Genomic DNA, 17738 nt, shown 5'->3' on the forward strand with positions numbered 1-17738 from the left:
TTTTGTACAATTATTCTTAGCCAATTTGTGATGTGTTAATAATTCCATATTTCGATTCAAGTATAACATAGAATGAAGGATCTCTCGAAATACGCGGAGACTAAAAAAATCATTTCCACCGCCTAACAAATGCATGAGGTCAATAAGTGATCTTTATTAAAGTGCTGAGTTCAACATATAACTATTTAGGCATGATAACACAATCGAAAATCATTGCTGAGATTGGAAAACTAAACAATCAGGTAAGATGTATTTTCTATATAAATCAGTAGTAGGGGAAGCTAATTTAGACACATATTTCCCTTTTTATTACACACTTCTGTGGTTGTATGGCTAATGCATACTGTAGTTTCGGTTTTACTTTTAGTCTCGCCTTTCTCAGTCTTTCGCTTTTTTGAATAAGTCTTTTAGATGACAACACACACTAATGACAACACACAATATTGTAGTCGAATTCTGTCATCTGCTTTTTTGCATGGTTTGGCCCGTGTTCCCTGTGCGTACTTGACAGCAATTTCCATATTTCGGCCATGCACTAACTATGAAAGAAAGCAGTGGTACGCAAGTACTATTACTGTGTTAGACAAGTAAAACGTACTGTAAAATCCTCTAAAATCCCATTTTTTCTAACCTATGTAATTCAATTTTTTAGGCGGATGAACTTTATAATAAGAATATATCAGATGAAGTACGGAGAGAACGTGCACAAGAGATCATAAACGAACTGACAAAATTCACAGATCTTGATAAAGTAGCGGGAGGAGAAAATGGCGCTGACAAACAAATTCTTAATGGCACGGTTGAAATACTTCAAAAGATCGTAAACTTACATATTTCTGATGGAAGCCTTAGAATATTAGAGCCTTCCAGCAATATATTGGATCAGAGAAATGATAAATCATGGAAAAATATTTCGGTGAGTTTGCTGTTGAAATGGACAACAGATTAACGAAAATACTTTATTATCGAGCAATACCAGTTTGAACTTGTATTTTTTGTGTTAACAAGGCTCTCGCAGCATCTTCTATATGCAAATGTCATACACGCCATCCTGATTGTTCCTGATAGATTTTAGGGTTGCTTTTGTCGTCGTTATCACCTAGTGGAAAGTCGATTTTTCTTCTCAACTGTAAATATTCTTATTTTAGGATAGAAATGTCATTCCAGATCTTGTAACAACGTTGGAAAATTACGGACTCCAATATGGAGAGGAAATAAGAAACAACACGAATGGTTCCATTAGTCAAAACGCTTCAAACGTGCAGTTACGAGTCAGATACATGGAAAACACAGGCAAATTGTCGCTTGAGGACAGACGTTCAAATTTCCCCAATGCATCCTTCATCATCTCGTCTGATGCAATCCCTAAAGAATCTGGAAGTCTTGCTGTGGTCGTTTGGTACAATACATTAAATTCCTTTCTTGGAGAGAAATTTTACACCAGCCATGATTATGTGAAAGTAGACAGTAAGATAATTACTGCAAGTGTCCGACCTCAGTCAAAGATGCTAAAGTTTACCCAGCCTGTGCAGATCATTTGGGACACAAATGGAAAGGTGAAAAAATAAGTTTTAAAGTTAAATGGTCGCCAAAATCCCTGCGAAAAAACCTCGGTTAAGTCGGTTTGATATTTCACAGTACAGACCGAACAAGCGAGGTTAACAATCGGTTTATTATTTGGTTGAGCTGCTTGAGACATCCGGGATACTGGTCCAGATACAGAATATACGGACAATGGTTCGCATATAGGTTTGGCGGTCCGCTCGTCAACCAATGGAAATGGAGGATTGTGAAAAGCCATATAAAATTCAACGATATATCGTCATTACTTGTAATTAACCAGATAATATGACGTAATAAAATCACAGGAAATAACCTTTTTGATGAGATCCTGATTTTTAACTTTCAGAATGATGATGGAAAATGCGCATACTGGATACCAGAGTCACGTGAAAATAGATGGAAGACAGATGGTTGTATTAGAGTCGAAGACCAGTCAGGCAGAAATCGCTCGATATGTGAATGTAACCACCTCACAGCATTTGCTACAATTGACATTTCAAGAAATTTGGTAAGATTCAAATGAATATAGAGATTTAACTCGAAATCCCAGCCCCCGATGCCCTATCGCCTAAGTATTTGTAGATTTGGCGCACGAATTTGACCAGATGCAACGGTGAACAATTTTTCCCTAAAGTTAAAAATTACATCCACACAGAATCTTCCTAGACTTTGCATTCAACTCATGAACATTAAAATTGTGTATTTCTTTCCATATATGTGACCTTCCACGGGAAAACATACGTTAACGCTATTTCGTTCGTTCGAAAATATCGTTCGTTATCCGTTCGTTTGCCGTTCAAACGCTTGAAGCGTTCGTTGAAACGATTTTCGAGATCGTTCATCGTTCGAAATTGCCCGTTCGAACGCTTAGGAAAAAACGTTTGAAAATTGGTCCGAAAGCGTTCAACCGTTTGATTTACTGTTCGTTGAAACGTTTGCCGGAATTTCGTTCAATCGCATTGGATTTGGTTCAACATATTAGATTAAACATTTGCAATGCTACAACTTTGTAGAAGAAGCGCAGAATGTGCTACACAGAAATACTCCCAGAAACGTATTCAGTTCCTTAGTATAGAAGGCTTGTAAAGGAAATAGTGGGGTTCTATCAATTTAGCCTAATCGAATGCTATTTTGTGCGCTTCATGTTATGGTTTATGCTTAGCGTCATGCAGACAGAAGGCTATTAAGATTCAGTGCATGCAATTATTCCATTAGCGTCAAATTTCACGTCTTAAGCTTTCTTTCAAAAAATTATCGTTTTTTGAATTTCGGTAATGCACTAAATGGTTACAATTTGTGCTTTACTATACTTCTGTAGCTTCCATAAGCCAAATTTCACCGCGCACCCAAACAACTCGCAAGCCATATATTAGCATTACGAGCCATAATATGCCTTGGCAAGGTGCTAATTAAGTTGCATAATTGTCGGAAGTCTCTAAATGTATGTAAACAGACAAAACCAGATTTTAAAATGAATTGAGGGATTTTGCGTGTTACATATTAATATCGTACTTTTAAACCATGTGTATATATAGCTAATTTATTTACATCTGATAAACTTATCTGGCCTCCGTACGAAGCAGCTACTGATTAAAATCTATTCAAAATTAAGAACCGCATCCTAGGACAGACCTTTCAGCTTGAAATTCGTTGTCTTTAATGCAGTCTGAGATAGCTACAAATTATACAACAATTGAAATACCCTAGGTAATATTTGAAGACATAAATACAGTGACCTAACGCGCGTTCGGTAGGGTTACGACAAGAACTAAGAGATCCTCATTTATTGGAGGCCAGGATAGATAACGAAACATCATAGTATAAGCAAAACGTGATTTATGACAAACAGCGAATTAAGGGACCCCGCAGTACCAAGTATACTTCAAGACCCCATCCTTGGCTCTGTTCGTTACGCCACTGCATGAATATAGCAATTTAAATATGTAGGTGCATCTAGTCTAAAACTAGAGCCGGAGCAACAAGATCCTCAGTGCCCCGCTTACAAAATTGTCTTATTTCCTTAAAAAGGTATCTTTGTCTCCCCAGATCTAAGCCATCTGGCTCGATCGTTGCTGGCATGTTGAACGGTGGCAATTGCATAAATATAACTTATATATGGCATAAATATAACTCATGCATTGTAATATTTATTTCGACTCTTAATTCACAAAAAAAACTTCATATATATATTGATATATGCACATTCAGCACAATTCACTCCCCATGTATATTTTGGTTGTAATTTGATTTCTCTCGACTTGCTCCTCGAATCGGAAACGTGGAACGCGGAAAAGGCTCAAATCGTATAAATGATAGAGACTGTATGAGAGTAATGAACCTATATCAATGATGTTCATTGTGTGACTTTTTATTACAAAAAAAATTCCGTGTTTTGTGAGGTTGAGTTTTGCGCTATGTTTTAAAGTGCGTGCAGTCCTTCATTGCGCACAACTGGGCTGACACAAGCCCAAAGGGCAAGTTGCCAAGCTAACGTTTACAAACATTTAAGTTTGACCTTTCAGATATTTTGCCACATATATTTCGCTATATATAATTCATCAGAAAAGGAGCATTGGAATTTATCTTGCTTGGACAACATATCAGCTGTTGGGCAACAGGAAAATTTTCACTAATTTTGATTTGGGCTCCCTTGATTAGAAATTACATTCCGGATATTAAATTGCAATTATGCATGGTCATTGCACCTTGAAGCCTGCCAGCTAGAGCGGCAAAATGAGCAAATTTGAAATGGCGCCTGTCAACTGTTTATGCGTGCATGAGCGCGCGGGTAAAGATCTTTACCAATAATTTCGCGAAGACTGTCCCAAATATTTGCAGGATATTAGCATCTATGGAGAAGTCAAGGCGTTTTAACGCAAGCATATATAAAGGTTAATACCAGGTATGAACACTAAATGAAACATTAGCTATGATATAAGAAAAGTCATGACTTGGCCACTTTATTAGGCGCGCTTGCAATTATTTTCCTCCAAGCATTGAAATCAGGCTTATTGATGAAATCATCAACAGAATTCGTATAACGGTTCTTCGATTTAAACTAAAGTTTTTTTTCCCTTGAGTGTATTTGCTTGGCTAAACTGTAGCTCTCTATTGACCATGCATATATATCGAAATATGACACGCATTCGAAGTAAGATTTCATATATAGATGATCATGCAATTGTATATAACAAGACGTTCTCAATTGCATTTTATGTATATGTTAACGCGAGTAAAATGTATTCGGATATAAATGCGCACTGCAATATAACTCTTTAGATTGCTTATCATGGCCGGTGGAATCAAGTTGGGCCACGATCATCCAATCATTCCGAATAAACATGACATGAAAGGTTGCCAGACCTTGAAAAGGCTTGGCTGAGGTTAGAAAAGTGTTAGCTTGGGCCGTGGTGGTTACAATTTATAGGATGCATTTACTTACATTGAAACAACAATTGTTTACAAACTTTGCTGACATTTTTCATAAAAAAGGGGTAGATGCTACCTCGAAATATATATAATTATATGATATAAAAAGATTTCGCCAGACAAAATGGATTAATGCTTTCATGCATGTCTTAAATAATCTTGATTAGTTAATTTTACTGTAAGCAGGAGGCACAAATTGTGTCACAAGTAGATGTCTCGAAGATGTTGAGGATCGTTTGTTTCTTAAAATGGTGAGTATAAACTCCCCTGTGCATGCATTTGGCATTGTCGTTTCTATATGGGCGGCAGCATTGCTATATGCTTTGCAGAAAAAATTATTTGCACTCTTTGTGATTTAAAAACCCGGTTCTATATGGGCGTCTGCTATTGCTATATGCTTTAGTGAAAATACTGTGCAATCTTTTCTTGCTGCCGGGGTTGAGTATTAAGTTGTTTTGCAGGGCGGAACTGAATTCGGACCTTCGGGATTGCGGTGGTTTGAAATGAAGATTTCGAAAATTATCCCATTAATTTACGCGCGTTCTATTTCTTTAGGTCACTATTGTTAGGCTCATGCAGGTAGCATAGGTATTTACACAGTTACCTATGTAGATGGTCGAATATTTGGGGAAAATAAAATATTTCCTGATGAATATGACCACCAGGAATTTAGTTAACTAATTTAATATCACAAGTATTAATTAGCGATATACTGGTTCATAAGTCATAACACATGCATATGTGATCGTATGGTCACAAAACATATCACTTACATGAAAAAATATGGCGGCAGAAATAGGGACATTGCAGCTTTAGCTTTGCGAAGAAAATATGGCGATGGTGCATGCAGTGGATAAAATAGATTATTATCAAATTTTTAAATATTCTTAAGGTATAATGATGCCCTTAGTTGCTACTGACAGTACTGTGTATAGGCGACATTCCGCGACAAGCTTGACCGCAGCTAGAGGCTATTGCCGCACGAAACATATTGTGAGCACTAGGTAAATATCCAAGCTTATATTTTAAATATTTTATTACCGCGCAATGCATTGCTGAAATTGAAATGTGGATTTTCACGTGCATAAATGGTTGGGATATTTAATGTAGTAGGCTATTTATACCAAATAAGTTTTGACAGCATGCAAGCACACGTTACTACGCTGGTTCGTATACAAACGAGCTTTGCGTATGCGATATTCTGTATAACTGTTATTAATGTCTGGTTATCATCTGTAAACAACTTGATCCTTGCGATAATTAATTTAGTCTTTTGCGCGTCAAAGAGTATAAGCAATAGTGTACAATGGAATCTCTTGTGTTTAGTTTAACATAAAATATGTATCCAGTAGCTGAAACTCAACGAAACTTAGACGGTGACCAATGACATTGCCTATGATATTATTATCGAAGCCATGCAGGCCATTTATGGCAATCTTCGTTTACTCTCGGTTTAGAGCCGTGTTAATAAAACGGATGCATGCATGATGTGTTTATATGTCCTTAACCACCCATACATATAGTTTGTCCGTGGAGAGATTTACAAAATCTGTTACGTTGTTGCAAATAAACACGCGCTGAATATTTTGATGGGTATAGTTGCAGATGATGCATTGATTAATTTGACGTAACGATGATAATTTGTACTAATAACTGAAGAATTTCTAACGATTAATAAACCCGAATTTTGATGCAAAATGCAAATGTATATATGTATATAAAGTATAAAATAAAGTGATTTAGGTAGTTTAGCTAATAAATTTAGTTAAACATTCAAATGAAGGTATAGCTATTTATATGTACACGCATACTTGCGCCAACACATGTTATGTGTTTGAAAATATTTCCTATTCTTTTAATTAGTCAATAATATCTTGCGTCAATCATACGCGCAACAGGCGTTCAGACTAATTCGTTAAAACCGTTCATAAACATAAATCGTTCAAACGGCTTCAGATTGAACGTTTATTTATCCGTTCGTATTCTCGACTTTAAACGTTCACATTTTTAGCTGAATTCGTCAAAACGTTTTTTGGGTTCGTTGAAACGTTATTACAGATCGTTCACTACCCGTTCGTTATCCGTTCGTTTTGCCGTTTCAACGAAATATCGTTAACGTACGTTTTCCCGTGGAAGGTCACATATTTATCATGTAAATTTATCTCTTTAAGCTAAGCAAAGCTGAGAGAAAGGCTTTGGAGGTAATATCCACCATTGGCTGTTCAATATCATTGGTTGGAGTGTTGCTAACAATAGCAACATACGCTTTACTCTGGAAGAGTCTTCATAAGAACTCCAAGACAAATATTCCATCCCATGTTCTCTTAAACCTCTGTATTGCGATTGGAATGACGGATATATTTGCTATCGTGGCTGGACCAGCGCAGAAAAATGAGGTTCCTTCAGTTCTAAATATTTTTTTTCATTTGGCAAAGTGAGCGCATTTATGCAGAACCTGTTTGCAGGCAATGTAAACTATCATGCATCAATCCTGTTTTTTTCACTTTTAGACATTTTGTATAGTTATCTCCATACTACTTTATTTCTTCATACTCGCTATTTTTTGCTGGATGTTTTGCGAAGGATTCATCATTTATCTACAACTCGTAAACGTGTATTCGGGTTTGGCTTTGGGAGGTAAACACCTGAAAGCCTTCTACGCGATTGGTTGGGGTAAGCTGTGGTTTTTTTATTGTTTTCAAAATCCAATTCATTGGTAAATGTATTTTACGCAATTTTATCGCTTTTAACCTCGGTCAAAGGTGTCGGACAGTCTAGAGGTGGGCGGCAATTTGACACGACATTAGTTTTGACCAATCGGGTTTAAAAATGATGGGCAGTTTGAAAACGACGGGTGTATCGCCGTCCCCCTAATTTTGAAACTTATTTCAAAGTGTTACGTAGTCATCTGATCGCAAAATAGAATTTTCGTCTTGGCCTTCACCGAAATGGACTCTAATCTTAAATTTCGCGATCTCTCCTACAAAAAAAGGTTAGGTTTTAGACCTCAGATAAATTAATATGTATAGTCTAACAAAACTACGTTTTGCTGAATACTTTTGTTCAATAATGCTATTGGTTATTCATGTTTAGGAGTTCCGATAGTTCTTGTTCCTGTATTAGTCGGTGCAAATGATCGAAAAGATTTTATAACCGATCATGCCTGCTGGTGCCGTGGTGATGGTCCGTTGTTTTGGACATTTGTCTGTACGATAGTCGTGGTCTTACTGGTGAGTATAAGAGGCAATTCTCCACACAGTATATATTCCTGATAAAAACGATTAAAAAACAATCATCGTTTAGGTATACTCGCAAGATATTCTTATCCATGCTTTTCACAGATCTTATCAGTGAACTCTATATATATATGAAAGGCTCGCTCTAGTACATTGCGTAATCAAAAAGTGAAGCCAAACATGGCGGATCATGAAGGCTGCTTGGGTACCGAACCAGACCTCCACGCACGAGCTGTTAAAATTCAAAATGGCGGCAACGTGTAGGAGTTGAACTCGGTCAGTTTTGTAAACACAACACAAATATACGGCATAAGTTACCTCTCTAGAAAGAATAACATTGCCATGTAAGGTTGTAACAAATTGTATGGATTCATTTTTAAAAACTTCGTAATTTTAAAACTTTGTAACGTCCGAAATGTTAGCTTTTTTATTTTTCGTCATAGTTTTATAATTCGTGTTTTTAATTTCCACGCGCGGTTCGCGCATTTTATGCTTCGTGGAGGACTGGTTCGGTACCCAAGCAGCCTTCATGATCCGCCATGTTTGGCTTCACACTTTGAACTGGAGCGAGCCTTCCATATATATAGAGTTCACTGGATCTTATTAAATGCAAAATGCTGTTTTATTGGTGATGTGATTCAATCTTATGTTGTGGTCAACACAACAAAACTGTACAACACGATGAAGATTGGTATTTTGTATACTGCTCCTATAAGGAAGTGAATGTGAACTCTATTAAAAGATGTTCGACAATTACTTTCTTGAATACTTGCATGAGTGAGAAATTTTGTCAGAATTGGATGCTAGTGGTCACAATGGTTATATTATCGTTTTACTTTACCGCAATACAAGTCATTCATTTCAAAGCTAGGTTAGTGCTAACCCTGGGTTAAATTTTGATCGCTATATTTTTCACAGTTTGTAATATTTAACAACCAAACTTTTAGAGATTTTCTTTTCATCTGTAATGATGAATATTCCTTGTTTTAAATTAATCTGAACAGAAATTGGTCCATTGACACATTTAGTACTCTCTAGATTATGCCCCTTTCCTAACACATGCAGGTTTTCGCTGTATCTTTTAGAATGCGATGGTTTTTTCTTTAGATCAACTTGGTTATTTTCATTTTGGCGTTAAGAAATGCTTTATCATCCAGCCAAATAAGAACCGCTCATTCAAAGGCTGACACAAAGCTGAGGAAAGCAAAAATTGGCGTCAAAGGTTCAGCCATCCTTCTTCCAATACTTGGACTAACCTGGGTGTTTGCTTTGTTGGTGTTCAATCGTGATGCAATTTTCTTTAAATATCTTTTCGCGATATTTAACTCTCTCCAAGGCCTAATGATATTCGTTTTTCACGTGCTGATAAATAAAAAGGTATGATTTGAATTATCATCACACAGTCATTATTTACTCTAAAACCCGTGGAGAATCGTGTCAGTTAGATTTTCTAAAACCAATCATTCAACTTATCTTGCACGAACTAAGAATAGTTTATATATTTTTCTCATGAAGAAATTACTTGCTCCTTTTTCCCAGGTTCATGACGCAATCAGCAGTGTAAAGAAAGCAGGTGATGCCAGAAATGCAAGGGGCACGAATGCCAACGGTAAGTGATAAAACGACTCATTAAAATAATTTTTAAATGGATTAAGAAGAAAGATATTGGGATAAAAGACAAAAATCTGAAATATCCAAGAGAAGAATGGGAAATATTAAGTTTTTTGGGGGCAATAAAACAGTTTTTAGTTTAACGTGGCCCTTTTCCCGAGTGCAGGACATGATAGGATACTTCAGAGTAGAACTACTTCCCTGTTTTAGTGAAAATTTTATTTTAAAATCTTATTCATATAGCTGAATAACAACTTACTAAAATTAATAACAACTAGATAGTTGAATTTCTAATTTTGTTTTAATATGTATATTAAAGAATGAACAAATGCTTGTTTATTGATTCGTTGATTTCTTTCTAATTACTTTGTGTAGCTTTAACTGTTTCAACTGAAACCAGCCATACCAAATAAAAAATTCCAACAGTGTCTGTTTTCCTGGATGAGGACAAGAAATCACTGGGTGGCAAAAAGTTCATTCTCACTCGGACGCCTTCAAAATATTAATCAGTGAAAACAATTTACTACTCGATGCACACTATATGTATAGTTATAGTGACGCTTCAATATGTATGTTTCATATAACCTAATTCGCACCATGCGCGCACTCGAATATAAGTTCTCAATGTAGGGACAAATATTCTACCGATATGTTTTGTCAAGTATTTAAGTTTTTAAAAAAATAAAACAAGACAAAAGAAATTTGGGCTCCATGATTAGATCTCAGAATCGGAACCGAAATCAAATTCCGTCTGCTGCTCGAGCCAATCAGATTGCAGAAAAGGGCAAGTTAAAATGACTTATTTTGCATCTATGCATTGTTAAACGCCCACGCATCACGTTTCGACCAAAACTACTTCAGCACCATTTTTTGGTTATTTATTTGTCTACCACTTGAAGATTCCTTTACTGATGAAACAGACTAGAACAGGAGTATAAAAAAAACGCAATAATAGACCTTTCTTATAATGACGTCAAACGCGGAAAGTCTGGTGTTACACGAAATTTGATTGGCTCCACAAACTATGGAGCCAATTAAACTTCGTGTAACATAAGATTTTCCCCGGTTGATGTCATTATGAAAAAGGTCTATTAATATCGCCTTTGCCGCTTTCTATTATCGAACACAAAAGATTGACCATCATGAATATTTAGTGTTGAATTTTTTTATGCACCCAATAGTGAAGGTTTTTTTGTAAGCAAAACTAAACGTTAATTTTAAAATTTAACCAGTTATAACTAATTTATTTGAATGTTTACATTTTTCGGCCAGGCTGACTGTGTAAAAATTGTTTTTCAAAGTCGGTTGAACAAACTTTATAAGGAATATGCAGTATATAAATCAAAGTTACGGCCTAGGCGATAATAATTTCTCGTATCAGATAACTGTTAGTACTAATATTGGGTCACTGCATGCCCAATCATCGTGTCAAAAGAGAAAAATAATATTCAAGTTTAATTCCTGCGGAGGAGTGAATTTCCGAAAGCTTTTTTCGCCTTCTCGAGTATTTACATCAAGATAGGTTATTGGAGAGATATATAAGAAACCCCGTGCAGTCGCAGTGAACGAATAATAATCCCACAATCACTAAAAAGAGCAATATCATATACGCAATAAGCCTTCTGCTTTTGGAGTCGCATCCACTGTGTAACACGCTAATCTATCGGTTCTCTCCTGTCCTGTTTCGAGAAAAGAGGCTCGTCTTGCAAGTTTGACTAGGGCGCCATAGTTTCTCGCCGCGGGCTTAAGCGGAAGGATTAAATTATGAAAGGAATGTTTTTTATTATGAACTTGAAAAAAAGGTTTAAGTAAAATAAAAATACCGTCAATCACCCCCCGAGCAAAAAGTCTAGGGGTGACGACAATGGTCTCGCAACTTGCAATGAATCCTTTATGGTAAAAGTGTTTTATCGTGACGTAAAAGAGAAGATTTAGATAAGTTAGAAAAATATGGCTGTTGATATCAATATCCGTTGGCCCAGTCGTGAAGACATCGTCGTGTTAATACATCGCGAGCCCATAAATATCGTGCTAAATGTCGATTTACGTGACAATATTTTTTATGTTAACGGAGATTAGAGTAATTTAATATCTGTTGCCTGATATAATGGAGTACAATTTCTGCTGTTAAATTAGTTCCAAATTTGAAACATTCTAATGAATCTACCAAATGAAATACTTTTTACCTGAAATTTTAATTTGCGACCTGTGAAATCAGACTTGACTTCATTCATCGTAAACAATCGTACCATGACCATTAGCTTCACCTAAGCCACATATAACTAGCTTATGGTAAATTAAATTCCTTTGCTCAAGGGATTTCATGCCTGTGATATTTTAGCGTCAACACAAAATGATTAATATTAGGTTAAAGCTACGAATATAACGTACCGTTATGTGCCTTTTAGATAAGAGCATAAATGAGTCAAAATAAACTGATTGACATCATAAATAGTTTACATAAATTATGAATCCTTCGAAAAAAGGTTTAATAAAATGAAATAGTGTTGTTATTCGCCTCAAGTTCTGCTGGTCTAGTGGTGAGGCAATGTTCTCCCGGGTTCCAAACTGGAGGTTCGAATCCTACCATAACCATTTTTCATTATGAACTACCTGAAACACATAAAGTAAATTAAATAACCACAACCGTTCTGCACAAGATATTGTAGTCTAGTGGAGAAGACAATGGTCCCTCAATTGGTATATCGATGGTTCGAATCCTACCATAACCGTTTTTCATTACGAACTTCGTGAAAAGGATAAAGTAAATTAAATAACCATAGCAATTCAGCCCAAGATCACATAGTCCAGTGGCATAGACAAAGGTTTCCCAGGTGGTAAATCGATGTTTCGAATCCGTGTGTACTTGTTTTTCATTATATTCTTCGAAGAAAGGATACAGTAAATTAAATAACCATAGTCGTTCAACAAAAGATTCAGTGGGTCTAGTGGCGAAGACCATTGTCTCCCAAGTCGTAAATCGATGGTTCGAATCCTACCATAACCGTTTTCATTATGAATTTCGTGGAAAGGATAAAGTAAATGAAATAACCACAGCCGTTTAGCAGAAGATCTTGCAGTCTAGTGGTCAAGATGTTAGTCCCATGTGTCGACAGTCAAAGGTTCGAATCTCGTTTTAGATGAAAATTTTCGTTATTAATAAAATATGGTAAGGTTATGGTGAATAAGTTGGTGTAGGCTTCCAACAATCACCAGTTAGCCTTGTGGTAAAATCGTGGACTATCAAGCACAAGATCGAGGTACCAAAAACAGTATGGTACGTTCCTCATGGCGGTGAAAAGAAAAATAAAAAAAAATGGTAGGAATGTTGCTCGGAGGAGATTTGCATCCGATTAATCTTTGCAAATCAAAGTTAATCTTTAGAGAAATCAGGGGATAGATAGGGTGAATGAGGGGTATATTAGTACAAAAAGACTTAGTAATTGGGAGGCGGCCTCGGCTCCCGGGGGAAGGAAGGCGGCCTCGGCTCCCGGGGGAAGGAAAAGGGTATAGGTGAGAAAACAGTATATAAAATGTTTAAGTCTTTTTGTACTCATTTAAACCTCTTTACCCCTATTTATCCTCCTATTTACTCCTATCTATCCCTACTTTTTCCTATCCTCACATACCCCCAACTATCCCCTAACACAATTAAATGTTTGAAGAAAGCTTGCTTTGAAAGTCAGGAAAGCCGGGGGAAAGGGAACCCCCCTCAGTCTACTCCTCGCCCAAGGCGAGGGCATATTCGCCCTCTCGCACTACTCCTCTCACACTCACAAATTCTCACTTTATTACCTTGTTGTTCTTTTTCGGTTTATCCAGGGCTTGAACCATCGACTGTATACTTCGCAGATCATCGACTTCACCACTACACCACCAGTTCTTGTGGTGAAAGCCTACAGTTTTTTATTTTACTTAATCCTTTTTGGAAGGATCTTTGATGAAATAGAAGAAAAAAAACGTTCCCATAAGGGACTCGAGCCTCTGCCTTTAAACTCGGAGAGTACTACTTTTACCAGCAGACCGCACGATCTTGCGATGAAAGGCTGTATTTTTTATATTACCGAATACCTTATGGGTAGGATCTCAAATGAAACAACAATTTAAAGGAGTTCTTTTTAATGTTCATGATTTATTTTCTCGTCTAAAACACGCACACAACTGTATCTTATTCGTAGCTTGTAACATCATATTAGCCATTTGTGTTCTCGCTATAATGTCAGATACAAGTATATATGAAGTGCCTTAAAGCTCTATTGTTTCCATCATTTAGTTATATGCGGCGCAAGTGAAGCTAATGGTTACGGTGCGATTGTTTTGTATTTTTAATGAGGTGAAGTCGAAGTAACGTACAAGATTTAACAATGCATTTTAAAATAGGTTTAAAAGAAAAAAGTACAAGAATTAAGAATGTATTTCAATGTGTATAACACGTATAATCATGAGGCAACAAGCATGCACCTCGCACTATCGTAAATTACATCTGAAATCGCAATTGAAGCAAATATCCAGTTAAACAGATATTAACTATTTATCTCAAGACTTTGTTGTATAAAGAGTCGAAATCACTAGCTTGTCTAGCAGGTTCGTCGAATATAAAATACGCTAAGAAAAAAGATGTTCAGTTCAAAAGCGCAATTTCCGCATTTAACAAACAAACAAACAGCGGTTCAACAATATTACGGCAACGATTCATAATTATTCATTTAAAAGTCCTTCGAAGAAACGATTAAGTCAAATAGAGAACAATAGCTTATCGACAAACGATGTGGTCGTCAAGCAGTTGTTAAGACGTTGATCTCTTTTGTACAAAGGTTCAAATATTAGACTAGCGTATTCTACAGGGTGTCCCAAAAAAACCGAAAACTATTGAAATCACCCATAACAATGCCATTGTTAGAGTTTGAATGCCTAAGCACTCTGTTGGGCCCACAAGTGTATAAATCGGGGTTGCCATAAGCATTTTTATGCATGCATATGATGCAGTCAAATTTGCTTGTTCGCAAAAATGATATTTATTAACGATATTTAAAATTTACAAATATGGATAACAATATTTAAATGTGCATCACACTGAAAAACCATGACCTTCGACATGTCCCCTTTCTCTAGCAACACAAAGCATTTAGCATTTTATAAGTTGCATTAAATCCCCACGGGCTGAAATTCGTGAACACGACATTCAAATTTTAACAATGAGTGATTTCAATAGTTTTCGTTTTTTTTGGGACACCCTGTATGTTCGACGAACCTGCTAGCGATACAAGCTAGTGTTTCGACTATTTATACAACAAGTCTTTATACAGTCTTGAAATAAATAGTCAATGTCTGTTTAACTGGATATTTGCGATTTCAGATGCCATTTCAGATGTAATGTTTGTTGCCTCATGACTATACTTTTAGCCGGATTCATATTAGAGACGGGAAACTCATCGAAGACGGGGGACTCGTCTGATGCATGCATGTGAATCACACACATGTTTCTCGTCCGAATTTTCCCGTCTAACTTTCCCGTCCGCTAAATTAAGAGACGGGTAAAGGTTGCTTTCCACTTACGCGTTTTTCATACACACGTACACGTACGGAAAATTTTAAATGCTTTTAAATTTTTATTATTCAACATCTAGGTCAACTAATGCATACTAAAATATGCAGAAAACTAAGTTCCTTCGATTTTTTCACTTATCACTTAACAAGGCTAAGGAAAATAAACACAATTATTATCCTAATGATAACGCATACCCCAACCCATCATACGTATGAATTTTCCATACCCAATTCACATTCAGACGCGTTTTTACGGCTTTCTTGTAAACCTTTTTTGAAATACATTGTTAATTCTTGTACTTTACTTTGACTTCACTTCATTAAAAATACAAAACAATCGCACCGTGACCATTAGCTTCACTTGGGTCGCATATAACCAACTTATGAAAAGATGGTGCTTTAAGGCGCCGCACACTTGTATGTGATCAGTTTAGCGACAACACAAATGGTTAATATTAAATTACAAGCTACGAATAAGATAGTAAAGATACAGTGTGTGAAATTTGAGAAAATAAATTATGAAAATTAATTAAAGTGAACTCATTTAAATTATCATTTCATTTGAGATCCTACCAAAAGGTATTAAGTTTCGTCAAACATCCTTCTAAACAAGGATTAAGTAAAATAAAAAACTGTAGGCTTTCACCGCAAGAACTGGTGGTGTAGTGGTGAAGACGGTGATCTGCCAAGTATACAGTCAATGGTTCAAGCCCTGGATAAACCGAAAAAGAACAACAAGGTAATAAAGTGAGAATTTGTGAGTGTGAGAGGAGTAGTGCGAGAGGGCGAATATGCCCTCGCCTTGGGCGAGGAGTAGACTGAGGGGGGTTCTCTTTCCCCCGGCTTTCCTGACTTTCAAAGCAAGCTTTCTTCAAACATTTAATTGTGTTAGGGGGTAGTTGGGGGTATGTGAGGATAGGAAAAAGTAGGGATAGATAGGAGTAAATAGGAGGATAAATAGGGGTAAAGAGGTTTAAATGAGTACAAAAAGACTTAAACATTTTATATACTGTTTTCTCACCTATACCCTTTTCCTTCCCCCGGGAGCCGAGGCCGCTTTCCTTCCCCCGGGAGCCGAGGCCGCCTCCCAATTACTAAGTCTTTTTGTACTAATATACCCCTCATTCACCCTATCTATCCCCTGATTTCTCTAAAGATTAACTTTGATTTGCAAAGATTAATCGGATGCAAATCTCCCCCGAGCAACATTCCTACCATTTTTTTTTATTTTTCTTTTCACCGCCATGAGGAACGTACCATACTGTTTTTGGTACCTCGATCTTGTGCTTGATAGTCCACGATTTTACCACAAGGCTAACTGGTGATTGTTGGAAGCCTACACCAACTTATTCACCATAACCTTACCATATTTTATTAATAACGAAAATTTTCATCTAAAACGAGATTCGAACCTTTGACTGTCGACACATGGGACTAACATCTTGACCACTAGACTGCAAGATCTTCTGCTAAACGGCTGTGGTTATTTCATTTACTTTATCCTTTCCACGAAATTCATAATGAAAACGGTTATGGTAGGATTCGAACCATCGATTTACGACTTGGGAGACAATGGTCTTCGCCACTAGACCCACTGAATCTTTTGTTGAACGACTATGGTTATTTAATTTAATCTATCCTTTCTTCGAAGAATATAATGAAAAACAAGTACATACGGATTCGAACCATCGACTTACCACCTGGGAGGCCATGGTAGGATTCGAACCATCGATATACCAATTGAGGTACCATTGTCTTCTCCACGAGACTACAATATCTTGCGCAGAACGGTTGTGGTTATTTAATTTACTTTGTGTGTTTCAGGTAGTTCATAATGAAAAATGGTTATGGTAGGATTCGAACCTTCAGTTTGGAGCCTGGGAGAACATTGCCTCGCCACTAGACCAGCAGAACTTGAGGCAAATAACGACACTATTTCATTTTATTAAACCTTTTTTCGAAGGATTCATAATTTATGTAAACTATTTATGATGTCAATCAGTTATATTCATAGCTTTAACCTAATATCAATCATTTTGTGTCGACGATAAAATATCACAGGTATGGAATCCTTGAGCAAAAGAGTTTTACCTCGCGATAAGCTATAGTTATATGTGGCTTAGGCGAAGCTAATGGTCACGGTACGATTGTTTACGATGAGTGAAGTAAAGTCTGATTTCACAGGTCGCAAATTAAAATTTCAGGTAAAAAGTATTTCATTTGGTTGATTCATTAGAATGTTTCAAATTCGGAACTAATTTAACAGCTGAAATTGTACTCCAATATATCAGGCAACAGATATTAAATAACTCTAATCTCCGTTAACATAAAAAATATTGTCACGTAAATCGA

General features: G+C 36.5%; 1 protein-coding gene across 1 annotated transcript; it reads left to right on the top strand.

Annotated features, from left to right (window-relative positions):
* The first annotated feature begins 191 nt into the window (after nucleotides 1-191).
* Nucleotides 192-10480, top strand: LOC114533026 (latrophilin-like protein LAT-2). Its single transcript, XM_028554600.1, has 10 exons — nucleotides 192-242; nucleotides 653-916; nucleotides 1149-1556; nucleotides 1910-2071; nucleotides 7164-7388; nucleotides 7503-7665; nucleotides 8086-8222; nucleotides 9336-9605; nucleotides 9768-9837; nucleotides 10215-10480. The coding sequence occupies exons 1-10, from the start codon at nucleotides 192-194 to the stop codon at nucleotides 10250-10252; spliced, it is 1788 nt and encodes a 595-aa protein (XP_028410401.1). The 3' UTR covers nucleotides 10253-10480.
* The last annotated feature ends 7258 nt before the right edge of the window (nucleotides 10481-17738 follow it).

This window comes from Dendronephthya gigantea, unplaced genomic scaffold, assembly GCF_004324835.1.
Source record: "Dendronephthya gigantea isolate DGI-Jeju-01 unplaced genomic scaffold, DenGig_1.0 000083F, whole genome shotgun sequence".
NCBI classification, from domain to species: Eukaryota; Metazoa; Cnidaria; class Anthozoa; order Malacalcyonacea; family Nephtheidae; genus Dendronephthya; species Dendronephthya gigantea.